The following is a 26,716-nucleotide window of genomic DNA, read 5'->3' as shown; positions in this document are numbered from 1 at the left end:
ATGGTAGCACCCTGGGTTAGGGATGCCTACGGAGCTCACCTAAGCACACATCACCTGTAGCAAGCTCTGCAGACACTGTCCCGGGGTGGGGGGGGGCCCTATTTATGGCTGGGCCAACTCCTGTTGTGCTTCAGCAAGAAATCATCAGGGAACTTTAAGGAACAAGGTTTGTTATTCACAGATCCTGGAGGGCCACACAGTGAGGTTGTGGGAAGGGGGAAGGAAGAAGGAAGAAGGGAGAGAGACACACAGAGAGGAAAAGAGAGAGGGGGAAAGAGAGAGACAGAGTCAGAGAGAGAGAGGAAAAGAGGGGGAGAGAGGAAGGGAAAGAGAGGAAGTGGCCCTTGGGAGGTCTGCTTTTCTTAGGGTCTGAGGGCGGAGTGTCTGGGGTTTGATGGCTTCACTCTAGTGAATGTAAAGCTCAAGAGCGGGAATTGGGCACAGGAAGAGAGAGGCAGTGTCCGTCAAGTGGTCAGTTATCTAGGTTCCTCAGGGCTTTCTGAAAGAGGGACCTTCTAGGGGTGGGGGCAGCCTTGTTCCTTATCTAGTTGTTTTCATTACATTTTACTCAAGACAGATGTCTTTTGAAATAGATGCCTCAGCAGTCAAAAAGCTTCGTGTCAGGCACTTACAATTATAGCTTTATTATTAAGGAGGCATAGAGGATGAGGGCTGGGAGAGCTCCAGACGCAGGGCTCCCATCCCCTCGTGGAATCAGAAGCATCACCCTTACAGCACAGCTGTGTGCTCACCAGCCAGAAAAATGGACTGAGTTGGTGTCCAGAGTTTTTCTTGGGATTTTGTTATATAGCTGTGATCGATTGAATCACTGGCCATGGATTTGAGCTCCATCTCCAGCCTCCTTCTCTCTCTGGAGGTCAAAGCGATGAGGCAACCCTCCAAATCACACATTTGATCTTTCTTGTGACCAGCCCTCATCCTGAAGCAACTAGGGGTCACTGCTTCATTAGCACAACAAAGATGTTTCTATCACTCAGGAAATTCCAAGGCTGTTGAAGCTCTGTGCCAGGAGCTGGGCACCAGATGTGTTCTTTATTATACCACCATGACAAAGATCCTCCTGCAAAATTGAATAGGAAGAGGTGTAGAAATAACAAGGGTAGCAATGATAACCACTAGTAAAAAGTGATCATCATAGCAAAGGACTAATGGATTTTGTTTTCTATGTGCAAAGTACTTTAGATGGCATATATCATTCAGTCATTAAGTCCTCATCACCACCTGCCCTCTGAAGCAGATATTCTTATCATCTCTATTGCACAGCGTGTATGCCTGCTAAGTCACTTCAGTCGTGTCTGATTCTTTGCAATCCAGTGGACAGTAACCTACCACTCTTCTGTCCATGGAATTCTCCAGGCAAGAGTACTGGAGTGGGTTGCCATGACCTCCTCCAGGAGATCCTCCCAACCCAGAAATCGAACCCAGGCTTCCTGCACTGCAGGCAGTCTCCTTCATTGCAGATGGACTCTTTACCAACTGAGCCACCAGGGGAGCCCCAAAATACTGGAATGGGTAGCCTATCCCTTCTCCAGTGGATTTTCCTGATCCAGGAATCGAACCGAGGTCTCTTGCATTGCGGGTGGATTCTTTCCCAGCTGAGCCACCAGGGAAGGTCAGACCCCACACAGAACAGCAGACAGCCCATCACCTTGCAGTAGCAGCCTGAGTACCACTATGGGGTAAAATTATTAGCTCTGCATAATTGGTCACTATGGTTGTGTCAGGAGTCCCATTAGTTCCTTGTAATAGTGTGAGTTCTGTCTCCAGGGTAGAACATGATTCTCCATGGGGTACAGTGGGAAGCCCCTCTCTTTGGGGTAAGGCAGGAGCCCCATCATTTTGGCATGAGTACCCTGACCTTGGGGTAATGCTGTAGAACCTGTCATCTGGAGAATTGTGCTAAGCCTATCCCTTTAGACAGTGGTTCTTATCTGGAGGGGGCTTTTTGCACCTCCTTCCCCAGGGGACAATGTTCAGAGACATTTTTGGCTGTCATGCCTTGGATGGGAGGTGGTGTTAGCATAGCATGGGAGTGCGGGGATGCCGCTTCACACCCCTCATGTGCAGGATAGCCCCCAACAATGGAGAATTCTCCAGCCTCAATGTCAGCAGTGCTGTGGTTGAAGCGCTCTGCCTTATAGTCACTTGGGACCCTGTGCAGTACGCTCTCTGGTGTGTGTGTGTGTGTGTGTGCGTGTGTGTGCGCGTGTCCTGATCTTTCTCTCCACCCTTTATGCAGCTTGATGTGTACCCCTTGCCTGGGCCCCTGTCCCAAGGTATGCCACCTCCTGGAAGGTGAGAAGACCATTGATTCAGTGACATCTGCCCAGGAGCTCCGAGGCTGCACCATCATCAACGGAAGCTTAATCATCAACATTCGAGGGGGCAGTGAGTGCTCTGGGGGGAGGGGTTGCCGCCTCCTGGGATCCACTCTCCCTGTGAGCACACCTGAACAATGCTTGGAGACCCATCAGTGGAGTCATGCAAGGAACAATGTGCTTCCAAACTTGGGGTTCACAGCTCAGTCCTGGACCCATCACAATATTGTAATTAGCTTCCAATGAAAATAAATAAATTTTTAAAAATGGAGATGCCTGATGTCCCAACTCTCAGCTTGGAAAATAAGAATCTTGGGGTGGGGACAGGGAGAGGGGCAGGGAAGAGGGTCCAGGGCTGAGCTGGGACATCAGGCATTTTTTAACATTAATTTATTTATTTTAACTGGAGGCTAACTGTTTTACAATTTTGTGATGATTTTTGCCATACATTGACATGAATCAGCCACGGGTGTACATGTGTCCCCCATCCCAAACCCCCCTCCCACCTCCCTCCCCATCCCATCCCAAGTAGATAGCATGACCTCTTTTGCAGGTCTGGGGACTGTGTTTCCAGAAATTCTGTCACAGACAAAAAGTATTCCTCTGTTTATTTATTCAGCAAACGTTTATTGAACACTCACAGTGAATAAGGCCAAGTCCATGCGTGGTGGATCTTGCAAATAAACAAATGAATGTATAATATAAACCCAGGCAGTGGTTCCTGCTATGACGGGAAACAAAGTAGGGATGGAGGGAGCAGGGGTCGGACATGCAATAAACACACTCAGCTTTCAAGTCAGGACAACCTGTGTCACAACCACACTGCCCGATGAATGTGTTTGGAGCTGGGTTCGCAACAATCATCTTCAGCCTGGAAGTTAACTCTTGACCATGGGGAATTCTGAAAAGGTTAGAATATTTTGGTAGCAACCCACTGGATATTCATTCTCTCCTTTTCTTAGACAACCTGGCAGCCGAGCTAGAGGCCAACCTTGGACTCATTGAAGAAATTTCAGGATATCTGAAAATCCGCAGGTCCTACGCCCTGGTGTCACTTTCCTTCTTCCGGAAGTTACGTCTGATTCGAGGGGAGACCTTGGAAATTGGGTATGTGGGCCTGATGCTGTATCTGTGGCCTCACTAGGAAGTTTGTGAGTTAGAAAATCTTGGGTTTTTTCTGTCAAGACTTGGAAACAATGTAAGTATCCACTGATGGATGAATGGGTAAAGAAAACATGATGTGTGTGTATATATATATATATATACACACATATATATATGTGTGTGTGTGTGTGTATGTATGTATATGTATATATATATATATATATGTAATGGAATATTATATAACCATAAAACTACCTTTTTTGCCAAAGGTCACACCTTTCATTTGGATTATTCCAATGACCTCCTTGCTGGTTCTAGAACTACTAGGGTCATCCCACAGAAATATAATGCAAGTCACATATGAGACTTTAAATGTTCTAGTAGCTACATTTTAAAAACTTTAGAAGAAATAGGTGGAATGAACTTTAATAATGCATTTTACTGAACCCATGAAATCTGAAATGTTATTTTGACATGGACTCAATATCACAAAATGATAAATAGGATCTTTTACATCCTTTTATTTCACACTAAGTGTTTGAAATTTGTGGGGGTTTTTTGTTTTTATTTCTGATACAGTTCAGAAAGGCCACGCTTCAGGGGCTCAGTAGGCAAGCGTGGCTGGTGGTTTCTGTGTTGAATAACGCAGGTTAAGCTGCTGTCCGTTTCCTGTTCATCGTGTCCTGGTGGCCCACTCGTAATTCTCAGGCGTAGGTGTACCTGAGTTACTGAGCTGTTATAAAACCTTCAGTGGCCCCCCTCTGTCTACCGAGGAGGCACATGTGTTCTTGGTCTTGGTCTAGCATGCAGTATGCTGGACGGTTTGGTCCAGGTATCTCTTCAGGATTGCCTCTCACCTGTTGTTCAGAACAAGCTACTTTGCTCTTCCCTGGGACCAGCTCAGGTGCCTCTGTGTCTTCAATCTTTCCTTTTTGAGATATGAATTGCATATTTCAATCCATCACAGTCTTGCCCTTCAATCTTTCCTTTTTGAGATATGGATTGCATATCTCAATCCATCACAGTCTTGCCCTTCTCCCCTACAAGACTGATCTCAAGTATCTTCCTGGCCTTGAAGACCTCCTCAGCTTCCCCTATACCCCTCACCCTCCATTCAACACGTGATGAGTATGTGTCAAGCAAGTGGTTAGAACTGGGGATGGAGCACTGAATGAGGTCAGTTCCAGTCATGGTCCCAGCATTTTGAAGGTGGAGGTGACGAGCTGATGAATGATTAGGTGTGTGTGTTTCCATAGGAACTACTCTTTCTACGCCTTGGACAACCAGAACCTACGGCAGCTATGGGACTGGAGCAAACACAACCTCACCATCACCCAGGGGAAGCTCTTCTTCCACTATAACCCCAAACTCTGCCTGTCGGAAATTCACAAGATGGAGGAAGTTTCAGGAACCAAGGGGCGCCAGGAGAGAAATGACATTGCTCTAAAGACCAATGGGGACCAGGCGTCCTGTAAGTGGCAATGCTCTCATCCTTTCATGGACCAGATAATGTGACTTCCCCTGCCTCCCCCATCACACTGGTACCCAGGGTGGGTGTCACTTACCCCCAGTGAGCTAAAACAGCTAAGTGTGTGTTAGACTTTCTGAAACACTGAGGACAAGTGTTGTACATGTTAATCTCTTTGCCAAATACCAAATACAATGCCTGATGCTGGAAGATGCCACATAAACGTTGAATGAATGAATGGATGGATGGATGGATGTCATCTCCCTTATATGTATGGCCTTTGCTCAGATGCTACAGCAAAGTTCTCCACTTGCTACAGTTGGAGACTGGGAGGTGACTACCCTTCTATGACGAGTTTTTCTCTTCAAGAAATAGCTGAGCGTTGAGGTGCCAAGGCTTCCATGATACCCTCATGTGAAGCTGTTTTGTTATGAGACAGTTTGGTCCAGACTGTGGGAATTCAGGGGAGGGAGAGAGCAAGGTTGGGGTGGAGCTTAAGGGAGGGCTTATATTCCAGGCAGAGGGAATTACTGTCTCCAAGGCATTGTCTTTCCAAAAAGTGTTCCCTCCAAGATATAATGATCTGCACTCTCTCTAAACCCAGTTAGCTTGTATCCATTTGCACTGAAGTTACTTTTTCTGACATGTCAGGCATGAAAAGCCACATGTAAGACAAATTGTGTTAGGACAAATGTTAATCTTCAAATGGCCTTTTTCCAGCACCAATTGGCCACTTGTCCTTCCCTGTTGGTGCCAACCACAGCTCTTTAGTTGAGCATCTGGTCAAGTAATTGACTTGCAGTTGGTGCCAACCTATATGATCTGTTCTTGCCTCTGAACAAGGGAGAGGCACGTGGACATGAGACCTCACCAGGAAACAGCAGATTGCCATCTTCCTTCTTGCAGATTCTCTTGGAAGTATGGGATCACCTGCTTTGGGCTGAAACAAATTATTTAAAATTCTGATACTGGGTGTTTTGGTTTTTTCTTTTTAAACCTTTCTAGGTGAAAATGAGTTACTTAAATTTTCTTACATTCGGACATCTTACGACAAGATCTTGCTGAAATGGGAGCCGTATTGGCCTCCTGACTTCCGAGACCTCCTGGGGTTCATGCTGTTCTACAAAGAGGCGTAAGTAGAAAGATAAAGAGATGTGTGTGTTACATTTGTGCTCAGAGGTTCCCCCACTGAGGTTCCTTTCTATCTCCTTCTTATCTGTGAAATAAATATCACAGATCCCTTGGTGGGATCTCACCAGTTGATGGTGTATAACATCAATAACATTTCTTATTGTCGAAAGCCAGAAATTGAAGCAGGCAGGCTTCTTTTGAAGGTCTAGATTGGGCAATCTCCTATAGAAATATCCCATTTTGCACCTCGTATGTACATCTCACCAGACATTCTCAACAAAAAGTGATTGAGTCTACTTAGGAGGTGTCTTTTTAAAAAGTCTACTTAGTATGTGTCTCAGCAGGTATTTCTATTTAGTAGGTATCTACTTAGTAGGTGTCTTTTTTTAAAAAAGTTTATTTTTAAATCTATTTTGGATTTTTTCCAACACAAATAATTATGGTAAAACAAACATGAAAGTGATCATCTTAGTAATGTTTAAATGTACAGCTCAGTGGCATTAAGTATATTCATGATGTTCTGTGACCATCATCACTGTCCCTCCCCACAATTTATTCATCATCTTATGCTGAAATACTGTCGTCATTCAATGACACCTAGTCACCTTGAGTATATGACTGTGCTGGAGTTTTAAAAGGAGACAGTGGAAGTGGTGATCATATCAACATGGATAATTGTTCCATCCCTTATGATTTACTATGTGTCAGGCTGTGTGTGGAGGAGTCAGCCCACATCCTCTCATGTGATCTTATCAATAACTCAGATAGTATCATCATCGTGATCACTATTATTATAATTATTACTGGGAAATTGAGACATAGAGGAAGCGATCCCTTTCTCTTTGACTGTTTCTGTGTCCTTTCTCCTTGTGGCAGAAGATTGTTGGTGAGCAGGGTGCAAGCCTGTAGGAGGTAACTTTCCCCAGTCACATCTCTCTGGTCTTTAGAGCTACAGTCAAGGAGTGGTAACCATCTTTACCTGTTTGGTCTTGACAGCCCTTACCAGAACGTGACAGAATTCGACGGGCAGGATGCGTGCGGCTCCAATAGCTGGACAGTGGTGGATATTGACCCGCCTACGAGGTCCAACGACCCCAAGTCACAGAACCACCCTGGGTGGCTGATGCGTGGTCTCAAGCCCTGGACCCAGTATGCCATCTTTGTCAAGACCCTGGTCACTTTTTCTGATGAACGCCGTACATACGGGGCCAAGAGTGACATCATCTATGTCCAGACAGATGCCACTAGTAAGCATTTCTTGTGAATGTGAACTTATGCGTGAACTCAGACATCTTGCCTTTCATATGAAATGCTAGTGTCATTTTTTTTTTTTCCCCTGCATGGTCATTGGTTTCTAAAAGAGCCAGGCGTTGAGATTTACAATTTCAGAAGATGAGGCAGTAGCAGCAAGACATCAGAGAGGAACATATATTTCTTCTTACCATTATGGAAAATTTTCAAATATTTACAAAAGTAGGAAAAAAATAGCCCCCCTCCCTATGTAATCATCTCTTAGCTTCAATAATTATCAATATTTTGCCATTTTTTGTTTCATCTCTGTTTCTTTCCTCTTCTCCATTTTTTTGAAATTAAAATTTTTAATTGAAGGATAATTGTTTTACAGTGTTGGTTTCTGCCACACATCAAATGAGTCAGCCATAGGTATACATATGTCCCCTCTCTCTTGGTCTTCCCTCCCACCTCCCACCCCATCCCATCACCTCGGTTGTCACAGAGCACCAATTTGAGCTCCCTGAGACTTACAGCGAATCCCCACTGGCTATCTGTTTTACGTATGGTAATGTACATATTTCCATGCTACTCTCGAGAATCATCCTACCCTCCCCTTCTCTCCCTGGGTCCACAAGTCTGTTCCCTACGTCTGCATCTCCACTGCTGCCCTGCAAATAGGTTCATCAGTACCGTCTTTCTAGATTCCATATATATGCATTAATTATGATATGTTTTCTCTTTCCGATTCACTTCACTCTGTGTAATAGGCTCTAAGGTTTTGTTTTGGTTTTTTTGTTTGTTTGTTTTGATGTGGACCATTTTTAAAGTCTTTATTGAATTTGTTAGAATATTGCTTTGGCTTTATGTTTTGGGTTTTTGGCCACAAGGCATGTGGCATCTTAGCTCCCTGACCAGGGGTCAAACTGCACCTCCTGCATTGCAAGACAAAGTTCTAACCACTGGACCACCAGGGAAATCTCTCCCACATCTCCATTTCTTTGGGAGGAGTGGGCCACTGGAGTATTTTCTAGAGGGTGGGACCAGGGATGCTGCTCAATATCAACAATGCACAGCACAGTACCCACGGCAAAGAATTATGCAGCCTCACAAAATCAGTAGAGAGAAATCCCATCCTATAGGACAGAGCCCAGGCTTTATGAACTAGCTCTTGTGACTACTGCCTTCTTGTCCTGTATCCTCCAGCAAAACCAAAGGACTTAGAGTTCCAAAAACTTGCAGCTTCCAGGCTTTTGTACACACTGTGTCTTCTGTCTGGAGACTCCCACCCCTACCCCTTGCTGACTCTCAGCCACCTCCATTCTCCAGGGGAAGCTTTTGTGGAGCCCAAAGTTGATGCCTTTGGGGGGATGTGAAATGGACTGCCAGCTCAGTGATAGGTTTGAACGGCATCCCACTGCCAAAATTTGCCCCATAACTGGGTTCAGTCTGGGGCTAATGTTAACTGGAAAATGTGACTTTATCTATTCCCACCACCCTCCTTTTCCCCACCACCTTTCCAGTGCCTGGAAAAAAGAAAGCTTGCCTTTCCCTAGAGCTCTGTAAATGTTTGTGGCAAAAATGGTGGAACATGGAAATCTATATAGTCTGCGGTACTGCATGGACTGTAATTTTGTAACCCATGCTCTTATTAGGCAAGTGTTCCATATGTCCAGATATCTCCAGTTTTCTCTAATGTTAAATAACACTGCAGAGGACATCCTCAGGATTTCTTTAACTTAGCTATTCCCTCTCATGCCCACCTGACCGCTTGCACCCTCACCCTCACGGTGGATCTGTCTGTCTCCTTTCTCCTTGGCAGATCCTTCCGTCCCCCTGGATCCCATCTCAGTTTCTAACTCCTCGTCCCAGATCATTCTGAAGTGGAAGCCTCCCTCCGACCCCAACGGCAATATCACACACTACTTGGTGTTCTGGGAGAGGCAGGCGGAAGACAGTGAGCTGTATGAACTGGATTATTGCCTCAAAGGTGAGTGCAGACAGGGGTCAGGGAGGGGCTGGTTTTCCACACCAGATCCACTACGTTCTTGTTTTCTGGGACACATCTCTCCCCTCCCATTTCCAGCATGTGTTTGTGGGAACACACTCTCCATTTTATCTCAGACGAAAACTACACACACAGGCATTCTTCAGAGATACCGAGGGTTCAGTTCCAGACTCCGGAAATGAAGCAAACATTGCAGTAAATCAAGTCACATGAATTTTTTGGTTTCCAGTGCCTATAAAAGTTATATTCACATTATACTATAGTCTATTAAGTGTACAATAGCTTTATGTTTAAGAAAAAATATGCTTGAAATATACGTGTGCATGCGTGCTAAGTCACTTCAGTCTTATCGGACTCTTTGCTACCCCAAATAGATAATCAATAAGAACCTACTGTATAGCACAGGGAACTCTACTCAATATCTTATAATAATCTATAGTGGAAAATAATATGAAAAAGGATATATGTATATATGACAGTTACTTTGCTGTACATCTGAAACTAACACAACATTATAAATCAATTCTATTTCAATAGAAATTTTAAAAAGAAGAAATCTAGACTAAAAAAAAAGTGCAATACCTTAATTAAAGAATACTTTATTGCTTTAAAAAAATGCCCAAATGATTACAACAGTAACATCTAAGATCACTGATCAGGGATCATCATAACAAGTAGAACAAAAATGAAGAAGTTTGATATATTGTGAAAATTACTGAAGCATGACATAGAGATACAAAGTGATCAAATGCTGCTGGGAAACCAGTGCTAATAGTTTTGCTGGACATGGGGTTCCCACAAACCTTCAATTTGTAAAAAAACACAGTAAGAGGAGGTCTGTCTGACTTTTCACATTTCTAAACATCACAGGGTGCAGACAAGCTCTGAAGACTCGTGTTGAAACCAGACACTCCCCATGTCTTGGCATCACTGCATTCTGGAATTTTCTCCTCTTCCCCTTGCTTGTCCACCTCCCCTTGGTGGGGATGTAGCTGTGTTAACCCATGCAAGACTTCCCTGCTAAACTAGAAACACAACTAATGTGTGGAGTGGTGATTGACAAAGTCAGGGAAGAATTTTGGTCCCTTATTTTTAAAAATTTTTATTAGAGTATAGTTTGCAGTGTTTTATTAGTTTCAGGTGTACAGAAAAGTGAATCAGTTATACATAAATTGACTTTTTTGGTCTCTAATTTTATTTTTATTTTTTACTTTTAATTTTTTTTTTGGCCATATGGCATTTGGGATCTTAACTCCCTGACTAGGGGTCAAATCAACCCCACCCTGCATTGGAAAGGCCCTAACTGCCGGACCTCCAAGGAAGACCTGGCCCCTAATTTTAGACCCTTAAGTTTTAAGGATTGGAGACAGCAGAGAGTCTCCAATCTCTTCCTCCCTAGGCTTTCCATTAAAAACATATATGAATGACATGTATTTTCCAGTCTTTAATCTCATTTACTTAATGGGCTTGCATCCATCTACAGAAAAAGGAAAAAAATATTTGAAGCCTCAAACTGGTGTGTATAAATTAATCTCACATTATTTTAAAACTGGGTTGTAAGAAAGTCCATCAAACTGAAGAAACAGAAGTCTTTTTCCCCCCTTTAGTTGTTTTGTTTGAGTCTATATAAAAGGTTTTCCCCCCAATCCCTAGATTGTTTTATTATTTATTTTAAAAAAATTATTGGAGTATGGTGGCACTAGTGCTAAAGAATCCGCCTGCCAATGCAGGAGACACAAGAGATGGGGACTTGATCCCTGGGTTGGGAAGATCCTCTGGAATAAGAAATGGCAACCCACTTCAGTGTTCTTGCCGGGAAAGATCCCATGGACAGAGGAAACTGGTGGGAGGTCCATGGAGTCGCAAAGAGTCAGACACGACTGAGTGTTAAAAAAACAGTTGACTTACAATTTAGTATTAGTTTTGGGTGTACAGCAAAGTGGTTCAGTTATACACATACGTAGATTCATTCTTTTCAAAAAATATTTATTTATTTGGCTGCGCCGGGTCTTCATTGCAACATGTGGGATCTAGTTCCCTGACCAGTACTCAAATCCAGCCCTCCTGCACTGCGAGCTCAGAGTCTTAGCCACTGGACCACCAGGGAAGTCCCTAGATTGATTCTTTTTCAGATTTTCTCATGTAGGTTACTACAGATTATTGAGTAGAGTTTCCCGTGCTAGGCAGTAGGTCCTGGCTGGTTATCTCTCTTCTGTATAATCGTGTGTGTATGTTCATCCCAAGCTCCTGATTTATCCTTTAGTTGTTTTGTTGTTGTTTGTTGCTTTGTTGTTGTTCAGTCGCTAAGTCATGTCCGACTCTTTGTGACCCCACAGACTGCAGCATGCCAGGCTTCCCTGTCCTTCACTCTCTCCCGGAGTTTGCTCAAATTCATGTCCATTGAGTCGGTGGTGCCATCCAGCCAATCTCATCCTCTGTCACCCCTTTCTCCTCCTGCTCTCAATCTTTTCCAGCATCAGGGTCTTTTCCAGTGAGTTGTCTCTTCACATCAGGTGGCCAAGGTATTGGAACTTCAGCTTCAGCATCAGTCCTTCCAGTGAACATTCAGGGTTGATCTCCTTAAGAATTAACTGGTTTGATCTCCTTGCAGTCCAAGGGACTCTCAAGAGTCTTCTCCAGCACCACAATTCGAAAGCATCAGTTCTTCGGTGCTCAGCCTTCTTTATAGCCCAACTCTCACATCCATACATCACTATTGGAAAAACCATAGCTTTGACTAGATGGACCTTTGTTGTCAAAGTGATGTCTCTGCTTTCTGGTCTGAGTTTATTTTCCTTTAGATGTTGTGAGTTACTGGTATCCTCCTACCTTGGGGCAGCTGATGACATGTGATTGAGGTCGGGAAACTAAGGTCTTCTCTGCCCTGATGTAGGGCTTTGGGCAAGTCACCCAGCTTGTCACTGGCTGCCTCCTTTTGGGGAAAAGGGGCAGGAGGCCAGATGATCCCTGGGAGCTGTCCCAGCTCTAAGATCATGTGCTATATGTATGCCTGTGACCTCATCCCCCGCCTGAGCAGAGGGTTGCAAACGTGATTTATCTCCTCGGATGCTTTATATAACTCCATGGGCTCAGCTGTGCACTCTTGGCCCTGCATTCGAGTAACTGAAACCACCAACTAGAACTGCCACCATCATCGGGGCAGGCAGTGTTTTCTTTCTTTCTTTCTTTTTTTTTCAAAGCAACAACTTTTATTCTGGAAGTCAGTCTGTCATTAGAAGGTGATGATTTGACATGATTTTATTTGTCATGATGCCCAAAGTTTATGGAATTAAAAAAAAAATAAACTTACTAAGGACAGATATTGTCTGATTCCACTTATAGGAGGTCCCTGGAGGAGTCAGATCTATAGAGACAGGAAGCAGACGGTGGGGGCCAGGGGTGGGGCAGGAGATGGAGAGTCAGTTTCATGGGCACAGAGTTTCAGTTTGGGAAGATGAGAAAGTTCTTGAGATGGATGGTGGGGATGGTTGCACAATAATGTAAATATACTTAATGACACTGAATCACAATGCTTAAAAATGAGTAAGACGGTGAATTTTTTGTTATGTGTATTTTGCCGCAAAGAAAAAACCCCAGTACACACACAAATAAATAAACTTGATAACACACACGAGACAAATAATTTACTGTGATCAGTAGTAGTTTCCTTTAGAATCAGAAGTGGGTTTTTTTTTTTTTCAGTTTTATTGAGATATAATTGACAAGTAAAATTGTAAGACATTTCAAATGTAAATTGTGATGACTTTTTGTGCATACACATTGGAAAAGAATTCCTCCCACCTAGTTAATACATCTATCACTTCACATATTTATTATTGTTTTTAAAGAAATCTTTGTTTATTTACTTAGTTTTGGCTGTGCTGGGTCTTCATTGCTACTTAAAGGCTTCTCTCTAGTTGCGGCCAGTGGGGGCTACTCTTCTTTGCGGTGCTTCTCATGGCGGTGGTTTCACTTGTTGCAGAGCCCCGGCTCCAGAGTGTAGCCTCAGTAGTTGGGGTGCGCGGGCTTGGTTGCCCCGTGGCACGTGGAATCTTCCTGGACCAGAGATCAAACCTGCATGTACTGTAATGGCAGGCAGATTCTTTACCACTGAGCCACCAGAGAAGTCCCCTCCTTTTTTTATTGAGAACTTTGAGCTTCTACTCTGATATTGAATTGTATATTTCAACTATACACTACAGTCTTATCAACTATATGGTTTTTTAATTGTAAAACTTTCATAACATAAAATTGACCATTTGAACCACTTTTAAGTGCACAGCTCAGAGGCATTAAGCACATTCACATTGTCGTGCAACCCTCGCCACCATCATCTCCAGAACGTTCTCATCTCCCCAAACGGAAACTCTGTCCCTGTGAAACACTGACTCCCCCACTCCCCACCTTCCCACTTTGTCCCTGTGGACTTGACTAGATGTGTCACTGTACCTTACAGTCACAGAAACCTACAGGGCACCAAGTGGCATGCGGAAAGGGTGACACGTGTCAGGAGCCCTGTCTGTGTCTGATCAAAAGTCCCTTCCTCCCCAGGAAAAAATCAAGAGCCTGCCCCCACCACCCTTTACTAAGGAAATCCTAAGTTTATTTTCTGTCTATATTGCCATTGATAACTCTTCTAACAGCTAAAACCTACATAGGCTATTCTGTGTCTATTAATAAACATTAAGAAGTATGTTTAAGGGTTTGCAAAGCTTCCGAGTGGGTACTCAGCATTCACAGGAAGATACTTAGAGCTCATTGTCTCCCGGAGCCATTAAAAGGGAGAGGAAGAGGTGGAATTTCCCTTGCTCAATAGACACAAGTAGGCACCCAGTATCAAGGGCATGGTTTTAAGCCTTTAAAGAGTAGCCTGCATCTTCTATGGGCTTCCCAGCTGGCTCAGCAGTAAAGAACCCGCCTGCCAGTGCTGGAGACGGAAGATCCCCCGAGGGAGGCAATGGCGACCCGCTTCAGTATTCTTGCCTGGGAAATCCCGTGGGTAGAGGAGCCAGTCGGACTACAGTCCATGGCATCACAGAGTCGGGCTAGACTGAGTGAGCACGCACACAAGACGTGTGCATGGATCATCCTTTTACTTGGGGACTGCTTAGCATCACTTTCTCCGAGACATTCGCCCCAGAGACCCTCTGTCCTTTTCCCCTGCCATCTGACACACAGCATATGCATTTCTTGGCTTACTGTGTATTCCTCCCACTCCCATGCACCTCATCGGCTGGAATGTTAAATTCCCCAAGGGCAGGGACATGCACAGTTACCTTTCGCCTCCAGCCTTGTGGGGTTGTGGTGTCCGACAGTGTCCTGCTGCATGCTGACGGGCACCTTCTGTTGTCAGGATCTCTGCACTGAGCTCTGTCCATGTGCCCAGCCACTTTGAGAAGGTCCCCCTTGCTCTGCGTGTGTGTGCAGGTGGTGGGGGGCAGGAACGGGATGGGGTCTTGAGCTCTGCTCTGCCTTTCCCTAGGGTTGAAGCTGCCCTCCCGGACCTGGTCTCCACCGTTCGAGGCGGAGGGGTCCCAGAAGCACAACCAGAGTGAGTATGAGGAATCTGCTGGCGAATGCTGCTCCTGCCCGAAGACCGACTCTCAGATCCTCAAGGAGCTGGAGGAGTCCTCGTTCAGGAAAACGTTTGAAGATTACCTGCACAACGTGGTTTTCATCCCCAGGTCAGGATCTGTTACTGGCTTGGGGTCTCAGGTCTTTAGGGAACAAGACAAAATGGGGGCAGACCCAGAGGATAGGCAGAGTCCACGCTGAGCCACTTCCCTGGATGCAGGAAGAGATTTTGAGATTATAACAAGTGCCTTACCAGGAAGAGGAATTGCCCCCTCTCCCCGCTCAAAAGGAGGAGTGTTTAAAAAACTCAGCCTTTGCTCCCTGACATCTCATGAACCCAACCTCTGGTCTCAGTCTGAGTTCTGATGAACTCCATTAGATTATCGTTGATTATTACCTAATCAATTGATTATAGATAATAAATTCAGTTGTTAGATTAGATGACAGAGAACTGCGTGCCCAGCCCAATGCTTGATTTATGGCTGAGTCTCAAGCTCAGCGCATTCCCTTTTTTTAATCTAAGGAAACTTCTCATCCTTCCAGAACTTTCCATGGCCTCGTCAAAACCCCAAAGTCTTCACTGTTTAAACATGTTTCCTTTAGTGAGTGAAGGGGAAGTAAACAGAGGGTCTGCAGTAAAAATGACTCTTGGTTTTTTCATACCTCTTTATCCTTCCTGCAAGCTGAGACACTTAGTTCTGTAGAAGGCAAGTTTCTGTGGGTCACAGGTTGTTCTACCTCTCTCGGTGCCTCAGTTTATTCACCTGAGGAATGGAGAGAAAAGTGGTTCCTGTATTTTACGGCTGTGAGATTACACGAGTCTCACAGGGATTCTCAGCCTTGCTGCTGTTGACATGTGGAGCCAGCTCATTCTCTGAGGTGGGACCATCCTGCACAGGGTAGGATGTTGAGCTGCATCCCGGGCCTCCAGCCAGTAGATGGCAGTAGCACTGTCTGCATCTTAATAAGCTCATGAGTCTTTCTGCTAACCCACTGAAGCACTTGCCAACTGCCTTTTTTGGGTCCAAAGCCTTTTCCCCCCCACTAACTCTGCCCAGGTTTACAAAGCAAATGTGCTGGGAGCTTTCAATTGCCCCCACCCGCTCCACTCTTGACCCTTCCCCCTAACAGACTTCACCAGATGGCTACCCAGAAGTGTCCGATACATTTCCAAGTCGTTTCCAAAGTGGATCAACCTCCTGCCCCCAAAGGTTGCACTGAGATAAAACAAGATTGGAAAGTGGGTCTCTTCAGAGGCTCAGCATTGCTCCTGCTAGAGACTTCATTAGAACTGTCAATATATAACATTTCTTTTCTCTTTCTTGCATTCTTATCTGACCCCGAGTCCAAAAGAACACTGAATGGCACAGCCCAGGTGTGGAGGCAGTTATTGTTTCACCCATTAAAACTCCACCAGACTCAAGCTTAGTGGCCGAGTCAGTCATGAGGTTTAAAACTAGTCTGGACTTCCCCGGTGGCCCAGTGATTAAGAAAGACTCTTTGCTTCCAATACAGGGGACACGAGTTCAATCCCTGGTCGGGGAAGATCCCACGTGCTGTGTGCTTATGTGCTCAGGCACTCAGTCGTGTCCAACTCTGTGCGACCCCATGGACTGTAGCCCACCAGGCTCCTCTGTCCAGGGGATTCTCCAGGCTAGGATCCTGGAGTGGGTTGCCGTGCCCTCCTCCAGGGGATCTTCCTCACCCAGGGATAGAACCTGCATCTCCTGCACTGCGGATGGATTCTTTACCACTGAGCCACAGGGGAAGCCATGGCATGACCCAAAAGAAAAAAGTAGTGTTACGTTTGACATCTCATGGGAACCCCAGATGACTAGGTCTCGGGGGGTGTTTTCTTGACTCCCTCCTCCCAACTGCTTGCCGTGCCCTACACACCTGCTGGGGAAGATGTGGTTCAAAAAAAAAAAAAAGTGTGGTTCAAGTGATGGAAACAAGTGACCTGTGGTCTGGGGCAAGCGCCCTCGGGCTGCTGGCACAGGCTGTCAGAAGCAAGAGGTCTGTCTGAAGAAGTTCTGTCTGTCCTCAAAGCGGCTGGTTTTGTTTTCACAGAAAATCATCTTCAGGCCCTGTTGCCGAGGACGCTAGGTACGACTCACCTGTGGGACGTCCGCGTGGCCCCTGGTGGCTGCACAGTGCAGGGCCAGTGGGCCCGCGGGGCAGGAAGCATGTTGAGCCCCTTTGAGATCCCCGGGGGCCTTCTGTGGTTTGATGCATGCATCGCGCTGTTCTGCCGAGAGGGGGCGCTTCACAAATTCACACGTTAAACACCTTCACCCTGAAATGGAATCTGGGCATGATTGGGGCGGGGGGGGGGGGGCGGATATCCTAACTAACACACTCTTACTAAAACATAGAGTCGAGGGTGTACTTCCTAGAGGGCTTCCAAGATGCTGCCCATTTTTCCTCCATGCCGCGACACATTTATTTATCAAGCCTGCCGTTTGTGCAGAACTGTGCTGGGCTCCCAGTCAGTCGAAACCAGTTAGCGGCAGGTCGTGGGGAAAGCTGATCCGGGAGAGGAACATTTTTATCTGGGGTGACTAGTGCGGGATGACGAGCAGGCCTGAGCACAGATGTGCTATATCCCTGTATTCCGCTGAGGACAGTCAGGGATGCTCCCCTTTGACGTGTGTCTTAGAGAGTCAACTATGCTTCAATGTGAGGAAACTCTGCTGGCTCAGCTGGTAAAGAATCCGCCTGCAATGCAGAAGACCCCGGCTTGATTACTGGGTCGGAACATTCCGCTGGAGAAGGGATAGGCTACCCACTTCAGGATTTATGGACTTCCCTGGTAGCTCAGACAGTAAAGAATCCGCCTACGGTGCTGGATACCTGGGTTCGATCCCTGAGTTGAGAAGATCCCCTGGAAAAGGGAATGGCTACCCACTCTAGTATTCTTGCCTGGAGAATCCCGTGGATAGAGGAGCCTGGTGGGCCACAGTCCATGGAGTTGGAAAGAGTCAGACACGACTGAGCGACTAATTAGAGCACATCTCAGTTTTTAAAAAAAGAGAGAGAAGGATTGAAGGATGAGGGGGTGTCCTGGAGGAGAGGACAGGCAGAGAGAACGTGGCGAAAGGGAAGTCGGTGGAAAGAATCCTGGACTCTTGGGAAGAACAGGAGGGGAGACTGGAAAGGCAGGGTAAGAGCTATGAAGAATGATTTTATTCTTCCAAGGGAGGGTTTATTTATTTTCAGGCAATGTTTGACCCCAGTCTGCCCTCTAGTGGCCATTTTGAATATAATCTGTAGTAAAGGAAGATCTGGGCTTCCCTGACAGCTCAGATGGTAAAGAATCTGCCTGTGATGCAGGAAACCCAGGTTCGATCCCTGGGTGGGGAAGATCCCTTGGAGCGAGAAATGGCAACCCACTCCAGTATTCCTGCTTGGAAAATCCCGTGGGCAGAGGAGCCTGGCAGGTCACAGTTGATGGAGTTGCAAAGAGTCAGACACGACTGTAGCACAATGGCTCAGTGGCTAAAGAATCCACCCACAATGCGGGAGACAGGAGATGAGGGTTCCATTCCTAGGAGGGGAAGATCACCTGGAGGAGGAAATAGCAACCCACTCCGGTATTCTTGCTTGGAAAATCCCACAGACTGGAGCCTGGAGGGCTGAAATTCCAATGGGTCTGAAGAATCAGACACGCCTGAGCATTCAAGGCACACATCCGCACACATCCACACACACCTACACAAAGATCTAGAAATCTGAGACCTTGATCCAATCATGGGGGTTTTCTGTGACCACGTGGTAGTCTTGTCCTATTGGATATAATCCTTTTGGTGTATGCATATTTGCCCTGTTAGAGGCCATTTATGTTTCTTTTTTATTAGATAATCAATTTTTCAGTAATTATTCATGAGACCCCAGGGTCTCCATCATTTCTGGAAAGCTCATCTGTGCTTGTATAGAAATGTTTTGAATCTTGCTAGCATGGGTGTATCTTTGGCTTACTAGTTTTGGTTTCCATTCAGGAATGTCAATGGTCTTTTCAGACAAAAGGACCACAAAGAAAATCTTAGTGAGTACCCCCAAAGTAAGGTTTGTTTTTGCTGATGACAACGAAACAAAAATTAAAGGTAAACTTCAAGAGCTCGAACAGAAAACTCTACTTCCTGGTGATTAAAAGTGGATCACTTAGATTTCTATTGGGTGGAAGTTGAAATGGAAATTTTCATTCAAATCCATCTGGAGGGACTTCCTTGGTGGTCCAATGGTTAAGATTCCGTGCTTCCAGTGCAGGGAGGCCTGGGTTTGATCCCTGATCTCAGAGCTAGGATCCCATGCATGCTGCATGGTGCAGCCAAAAAAGAAAAGATTTGTTTGGAAAATATCAGAGACATGACCATCATATACCTTCACTTGTAGAATATTGCCAAACCTGGACTTTGTTGTAAATTAGTAGACCTAAATAATTTTTTTAATTAAAAAAACTATAAAATTTAAAATATAATGTGTTAGGGAGGGAGGGAAAATTAATATAGCTAAATTTGTGGTAAATTCTCTGGATAACCATGAGCTTTCCAATTTGAAAGTTTCAGAGAGGTGAAAATTTTAATAACATTTATTAAAAATTATGGGGGGGTTGGTGTTCCCTGGGTGTCCAGTGGTTAAGATCCTGTGCTTCCACTGCAGGTGATGTAGATTCAACCCCTGGCTGGGGAACTAAGATTTTTTAAATTACTAACCTAAAGAAGCTGGAATCAAGATTGCTGGGAGAAATATCAATAACCTCAGATATGCAGATGACACCACCCTTATGGCAGAAAGTGAAGAAGAACTAAAGAACCTCTTGATGAAAGTGAAAGAGGAGAGTGAAAAAGTTGGCTTAAAACTCAACATTCAGAAAACTAAGATCATGGCATCTGGTCCCATCACTTCATGGCAAATAGATGGGAAAACAATGGAAACAATGAGAGACTTTATTTTGGGGGGCTCCAAAATCACTGCAGATGATGACTGCAGCCATGAAATTAAAAGATGCTTTCTCCTTAGAAGAAAAGCTATAACCAACCTAGACAGCATATTAAAAAGCAGAGACATTACTTTGCCAACAGAGGTCCGTCTAGTCAAGGCTATGGTTTTTCCAGTGGTCACGTATGGACGTGAGAGTTGGACTATAAAGAAAGCTGAGCACCGAAGAATTGATGCTTTTGAACTGTGGTGTTGGAGAAGACTCTTGAGAATCTCTTGGACTGCAGGAGATTCAACCAGTCAATCCTAAATGAAGTCAACCCTGACTATTCATTGGAAGCACTGATGCTAAAGCTGAAGCTCCAATACTTTGGCCACCTGTTGCAAAGAGTTGACTCATTGAAAAGACCCTGATGCTGGGAAAGATTGAAGGTGGTAGGAGAAGGGGACGATAGAGGATGAGATGGTTGGATGGTATCACTGACTATCGAGTTTGAGTAAGCTCCAGGAGTTGGTGATGGACAGGAAAGCCTGGCGTGCTGCAGTCCATGGGGTCTCAAAGAGCCAGACGTGACTGAGTGACTGAACTGAACTGAACTTAAAGAAAGGCAGTGGGGGAGAGGCCTTTTATAAAGCTAGGACTAGAAAACTTCAGCAACAAGATAAATATTATTTAGATGAAACCAACATCCAAAGTAACATCTTTCTTAAAACTATTCCTGTTTACTTTGGAAGGAAGCCAATCTCATCATAACTAATTAACAATTGTCTGGGTATCTAGCCAATGCAGTAATGGCAGACATGAGAATTGGAATGGATTGTGGGAAACAAAAGCATTGACATTTTCAGGTATTCTTATTCAAGAGTAGACAGACTGCCTGTTTTTGTCAACAAGTTTTATTGGAATGTAGCCATGCCCACTTGTTTACATCATGTCTCTGGCTATTTTCAAGCTGCCATGGTTTGAAAGCCATTGCAAATTGAATAGCTGTGACAAAAAACACACGCCTGGCAAAACCCCAAATATTTACCACCTAGCATTTATGTGACAAGTTTACTGACCCTTTATCCAAGAGTATTCCTTGAAAACCTAAGAAAAGAAACCCTGAAACTCTGAGAATGAGTTTCAGAAAGTAGGTACAATATAAATAAACAAATAGACAAGATATATCTGTGTGCTAAGCTGCTTCAGCTGTGTCTAACTCTTTGGGACCCTATGGACCGTAGCCTGCCAATCCCCTCTGTCCATGGGGTTCTCCAGGCAAGAATACTGGGGCCGGTTGCCGTGCCCTCCTCTGAGGGATCGAACCCACGTCTCATCTCCTGCATTGGCAGGCAGGTTTTTTTACCACCATTGCCACCTGGGAAGCCCCTTTATGGGTGAGACCACAAGTCAGTTTAAAGAGTCTGGAGGGTAGCAATTTAGCCATAGGTATGAAGAGGCATAATCTAACAATTTCTTAGAAACTACTTTTAGGAATTTATGAGACACATGGACAATGATCACAGTGATATTTATAATAGCAAAAAAAAAAATGGGGAATATGCTTATATTTTTAAAATTGTAGGATGACTAAGTAAATTATGGTTCTTGCATTAAATGGAATATTCTACAGGTTTCCAAGTTTTCTGCAATGAGCATGTGGCACTTTCATAACAAGGAGGGAATATCTTCATGTTGAAGAAGAAAAAAAAAGTAAATTCCTTCCTACTTGAGACATTATGTTTTCAGGAAAATATTTGAGATTGCTTCTAATACAAGTGAGCCAAGTGGATTATAGAACTAGCTTGATCCTCCCATTATACCCATATGTAACATTCACAGAAAAAATAATTGCCAAAGGACAAAGCAGTCAGTGGAATGCTGAGGAATTCAAATTTTCTTTATACCTTTCTTTTTGGATTTATAATTTTTTAGGCTATTAACATTTTTCTTCATCTTTTAAAGGGGAGAAAATGTGCCAATCACATAGGCAATTTTGGGAGTTACCCTTAGCAACCTGAGTGTTAAGATTTTTTTTTTTTACCAAGGATTGAAGTTGAATCACTTAGATTATGCCATTGTCCTAAAGGGTCCTAAGAATAAGATGTATTTCTCCTGGTTAAACTGGTGATAGTGTCAAGTAGTTTGAACCATTTGGCAGGGTTAGACTCATACACTTTTGGCATCTCATTTTTGACACTGACTCTGGCTGGACTGTTCATCTGCAAAATGAAATCTGAAATTAAGCATGTTGAGGGGAATATTGGTGTGTCTACTATGGGTGGTCCCATAGCCTCCCCACTACTCTCTTGGGGTGGGCTTGCCTGACATGATGCCTAGGAGGGCATCTTCTTTAAAAGTGACTCTGGGTTATAATTCCTGGAAATTTACATTGTAATCTACACGCTCCTCCCCTTGAATCTCACTGCATCTCAGTCTTTGGTTTTAAGCCTTTTATTCTCCAGCAGCATTTTTTCAAAGATGGTGATTGTATGACCAGGTGTGTCCCCCTGTCATGACAGGCCGTCAAGAAAACGCAGAGCCCTTGGTGACGTGGGGAATGTGACAGCGACCGTACCCACCATTCTGGGGTTCCCCAATACCTCCTCCACCAGCACGCCCACGAGCTCGGAGGAGCACAGACCCTTCGAGAAAGTGGTGAACAAGGAGTCGCTGGTCATCTCCGGCCTGCGTCACTTTACTGGCTATCGCATCGAGCTTCAGGCTTGCAACCAAGATTCTCCCGAGGAGAGGTGTAGCGTGGCTGCCTACGTCAGCGCCAGGACCATGCCTGAAGGTAGGTCAACTCATCGCAGAGCCAAGAGACGCAGGCTAACCAAGGAAGCTCTCCACTCTCTAGGCAGCATACTTGAGACTTTATTTGCCTTCATCATTTTTCATTTTCCCCTGAGATGCAGTGGACATAAAACATTGTGTAAATTTCAGGTGTACAATGTGTTGATTTGCTCCACTTATATATTGCAAAATATTTACCACAATAACATTAGCTAACATCTCCATCAAGGCACATAATTACCATTTCTTGTTTGTGGTGAGAAGATTTCAGGTCTACTCTCTTAGCGGCTTTCAAGTATAAACCACAGTATTATTGACTTTGTGATTGCCTGCTGGCTCAGACAGTAAAGAGTCTGCCTGCAGTGCAAGAGACATGGGTTTGATCCCTGGCTTGGGAAGATCCCCTGGAGAAGGGACTGGCAGCCCACTCCAGTATTCTTGCCTGGAGAATTCCATGGACAGAGGAGCCTGGTGGGCTACAGTCCATGGGGTCACATAGGTCACACATAACTGAGCGACACACACATACATTGTTAACTATAATCATCTTTCTTGTTGTTTAGTCGCTAAGTTGTGTCTGACTCTTTTTCAGTATGTGAGTCATAAGAAAAATAAAGTGAAATTAAGAAATACGTACATATATAGTATATACTATATATGTATATACTATATATGTATATATATAGTATATTAGGGTTTTCTGGAGAAACCTAACCAACAGTATGTAAGATAGATCAATAGATACATAAATAGATAGATGGATAGATAGACATAAATATGTAAAGAATTCGATGAGAATGTCCATTCTCCAATAAGGGAAATAGAACACAGGAAAGTTACACAACCAGTTTAAGGTCGCTCACCTGCTCAGTGGTGGAGGTGGGGTTTGATCCAGGGATGGAGTCCCCAGCACTAATCACTGCTCCTTACAGCCAAGGCAGACGATATTGTCGGCCCCGTGACCCATGAAATCTTCGAGAACAACGTTGTTCACTTGATGTGGCAGGAGCCCAAGGAACCCAACGGTCTGATTGTGCTGTATGAAGTGAGTTATCGACGATACGGCGAAGAGGTAAGATCCTCGATGCCTGGGGATGTGCCTTCAAGACTGTTATTGGTACCTCCTTCCTTTTCGTAATTCTGGCCCTCCTGCTTCTCTCATTAGATGCTTTGCTATGAAGACTCAAAGCCTTGATATATGACTTTCCAGGGAGATGGGTCAGGTCCAACATTTTATTGTAGCTAAACTCTCCCCAGGACTATGTGCCCCATGCATGCTAAATGCTTTGTAAATGGTATCTCATTTGTCCAATTTTACCACATCTAACATGTCATAAGAAGCCCTGTTATTCTCACAGACTGCTCGGAAAGAAAAAGGTGCTGCCCATTCTAACTGTAAGATGCATTCAGATTTCAGAGATGTCAAATGTAGAAATACTGTGTCTCTTGGGATCAATGAAGTACAATAAATCCTCAGAAAACCCAGTGAGCTTAGTACTGACTGAGGCACCCAGAATTGAAATTGCATCCAAGGTTTATAAGAATAGAATCAGGATTTGAACCCAAGGCTATCTGATGTTCTAACCCAGGGGTTGGCAATTCTCTCTGTAAAGGTCCAGACCCAAAACATGTTTGGCTTTGTGGTCAGATGGTGTCTGCAGCTATTCAATTCTGCCTTTGCATTGTGAAAGCCACGTGCAGATAATATGTAAATGAAGGGGGATGGTTGTGTGCCATTAAAACTTTATTTGCAAAAACAGGCAGCAAGCAGGCTGGATTTGCTGGCCCCAGTTCTAAGCTAGTAACCACTATGGGGCAAGTCTCTGTCCTCAGATATGACTTATTGTCTACGTATGGCTCTGTGGTAGAGAGTCCTCCTGCCAGCGCAGAAGACACGGGAGATGCAGGTGTGATTCTTGGGTCTGGAAGGTTTCCTTGGAGGAGGTAATGGTAACCCACTCCAGGATTCTTGCCTGGAGAATCCCATGGACAGAGGAGTCTGGCAGGCTACAGTCCATGGGGTCGCAAAGAGCCAGACATGACTGAATGGCTAAGCACGCACGCACGCCAGAGAAGCACTGCTGAGGCTTGGACTGATTGGGGCCACTTCTCCCATTTACTGGATGACTTCAGGCAGATGTCAGGTCACCTCCCTGAGTTGACCCAGGGGGTGTACCCTGCCATCAGTTGAGCCCTTTGCAATGATCCGTTTGCACCTCACAATGACCCTACAAGGTAGAACCTGCTGGTGAGTGTCTCCCTTTAAGGCTGAGAGAATGGAAATTTAGGGAGCCAAATAGACTTTCTCAAGGTTACACATCCAACACTCAAACCCAGACCCTTGGACTCTGGCACCTGCCGTCTGCCATTGAGGGTGGTCATGTCGATCAGAGGTAATTTTCTATAAGGGGCCAGAGAGTGAATATTTTCAGCTTTTGGAACCATACAGTCTCTGGGTCAACTGCTTGACGCTGCCATCATAGCTTCAAAGCAGACACAGACAGAATGAAAATGAATGGGCATGACCGTTTGCCAATAAAACTTTATTTACAAAATCAAGCAGTGAACCAGATTCAGCCTGTGGGCTCTAGTTTGCCAACCACTAACAGAGGTTGTTGGTTTCCCGGTGGCTCAGCAGTAAAGAATCCGCCTGCAATGCAGGAGCTGCAGGAGATGTGGATTCAATCCCTGAGTCAGGAAGATCCCCTGGAGGAGGGCATGGCAATCCACTCCAGATTTCTTGCCTGGAGAATCCCATGGATAAAGGAACCTGGTGGGCTACAGTCCATGGGGTCACAAAGAGTCAGACACAACTGACTTAGCACGCACGCAACAGAGGTTGGTGGCACAGCTCGGCTTGCCCAAGCCAGAGATGACAAATGGACCTCCATCTGTTGATTCTTCCTGGAACCACATCTCTGGATGCCCAGATAATCAGCTTTGATGATGATTTCGAATTGAAATCAGCAAACTATGATCTACGGGCTGAACTGGCCCCTGGCCTGTTTTTGTATGTCCTGCAGACAGTTGTCAAAAGAAACATTTGTCAAGGAAGAATATGCACCAGTGTGTGTCTAGTGGCTGAGCCCAGAATCAGTGTGGGAGGGGAGCCTTCAGGGGTATATAAAGAGAGGCACAATTCACAGGGAGCCGCTAGTGATTTTAGTGAAATTTAATATCTCATCCCATATATATTAATCCCATTTGTTCTAAAGAAATAGTTCAGATTTGGGTTGGTAGCAAAGCTTTATGCATAAAAATTTCACCACTAGCAAAAAGTGCAAGCCACTAGAAGAAGAATGGATACATAGAAGATGGTGCATACATAAAACTGGTGGATATACAGCCTTTTAAAGTTTTTATGTTGGGGGTGATCATGGTCAAGTATAATGAGGAGACTGAGATTTCCAGCTCTGGATTTTAGATCCTCTAAGCCATTACTCTTCATCTTCCACCAGCAGCCACGAAAGTAACTTATGACAAAAGGGAAGCTTATTAGCTTCCATAATCAGCTGATGGAGTTCAGGCACAGCTGGATCCAGATTCCTTTGGCTCTTTTGTGTCTCAAGGGTCCTTGCAGTGAGGCCAGTAGCTCCTAGCTGTCCGGTGACTTTAGAGGTTCCAACCCTCATATTCTCTCAGCACCAAGCCTGGAAGAAGAGAGTCTGTGTCCCAGCATTTCCAGCCAGGCTGAGGTCACATGACACCCAGTCATACAACCAAGACAGTGCTGTGTACTGATTGGCTTAGGCATAAGGGTTTTTAAATAACAGTTTAATTGAGATACATTCACACATGGTAAAATACAACCACTTAACATATTCATGTGAAGAGCTGACTCATTTGAAAAGACCCTGATGCTGGGAAAGATTGAAGGTGGGAGACGAAGGGGACGACAGAGGATGAGATGGTTGGATGGCATCACCGACTCAATGGACATGAGTTTGAGTGGACTTTGGGAGTTGGTGATGGACAGGGAGGCCTGGTGTGCTGCAGTCCATGGGGTTGCAAAGAGTCGGACACAACTGAGTGACTGAACTGAACTGAACTGGACACATATTAATACAATGCAGTGATTTGTAATATAGTTACAGAGTTGCGCTACCATCACCACAATTCCAGAATGTTTTCATCACTTCTCAAAG

At 44.8% G+C, this 26,716-nt stretch overlaps 1 protein-coding gene across 4 annotated transcripts in view; it reads left to right on the top strand.

The window, feature by feature from the left end:
* INSR (insulin receptor) overlaps window positions 1-26,716 on the top strand; it is a 141,250-nt gene that overhangs the window by 89,337 nt on the left and 25,197 nt on the right. For 2 of the 4 annotated variants that reach the window (XM_070464721.1, XM_070464718.1), the window contains exons 4-13: window positions 2,261-2,409; window positions 3,302-3,446; window positions 4,700-4,914; window positions 5,917-6,043; window positions 7,039-7,289; window positions 9,095-9,262; window positions 14,763-14,964; window positions 16,925-16,960; window positions 22,298-22,572; window positions 23,504-23,643. In XM_070464721.1, the coding sequence (XP_070320822.1) occupies window positions 2,261-2,409; window positions 3,302-3,446; window positions 4,700-4,914; window positions 5,917-6,043; window positions 7,039-7,289; window positions 9,095-9,262; window positions 14,763-14,964; window positions 16,925-16,960; window positions 22,298-22,572; window positions 23,504-23,643 (1,708 nt within the window). The remainder of the gene's footprint in view (window positions 1-2,260; window positions 2,410-3,301; window positions 3,447-4,699; window positions 4,915-5,916; window positions 6,044-7,038; window positions 7,290-9,094; window positions 9,263-14,762; window positions 14,965-16,924; window positions 16,961-22,297; window positions 22,573-23,503; window positions 23,644-26,716) is intronic. The other 2 variants (XM_070464727.1, XM_070464725.1) reach the window with 1 other exon arrangement.

The sequence above is a fragment of the Odocoileus virginianus genome, chromosome 3 (assembly GCF_023699985.2).
Source record: "Odocoileus virginianus isolate 20LAN1187 ecotype Illinois chromosome 3, Ovbor_1.2, whole genome shotgun sequence".
Classification (NCBI taxonomy): domain Eukaryota; kingdom Metazoa; phylum Chordata; class Mammalia; order Artiodactyla; family Cervidae; genus Odocoileus; species Odocoileus virginianus.
The sequence above is the reverse complement of the archived record's forward strand: the minus strand, read 5'-3'. Positions and strand labels throughout refer to the sequence as shown.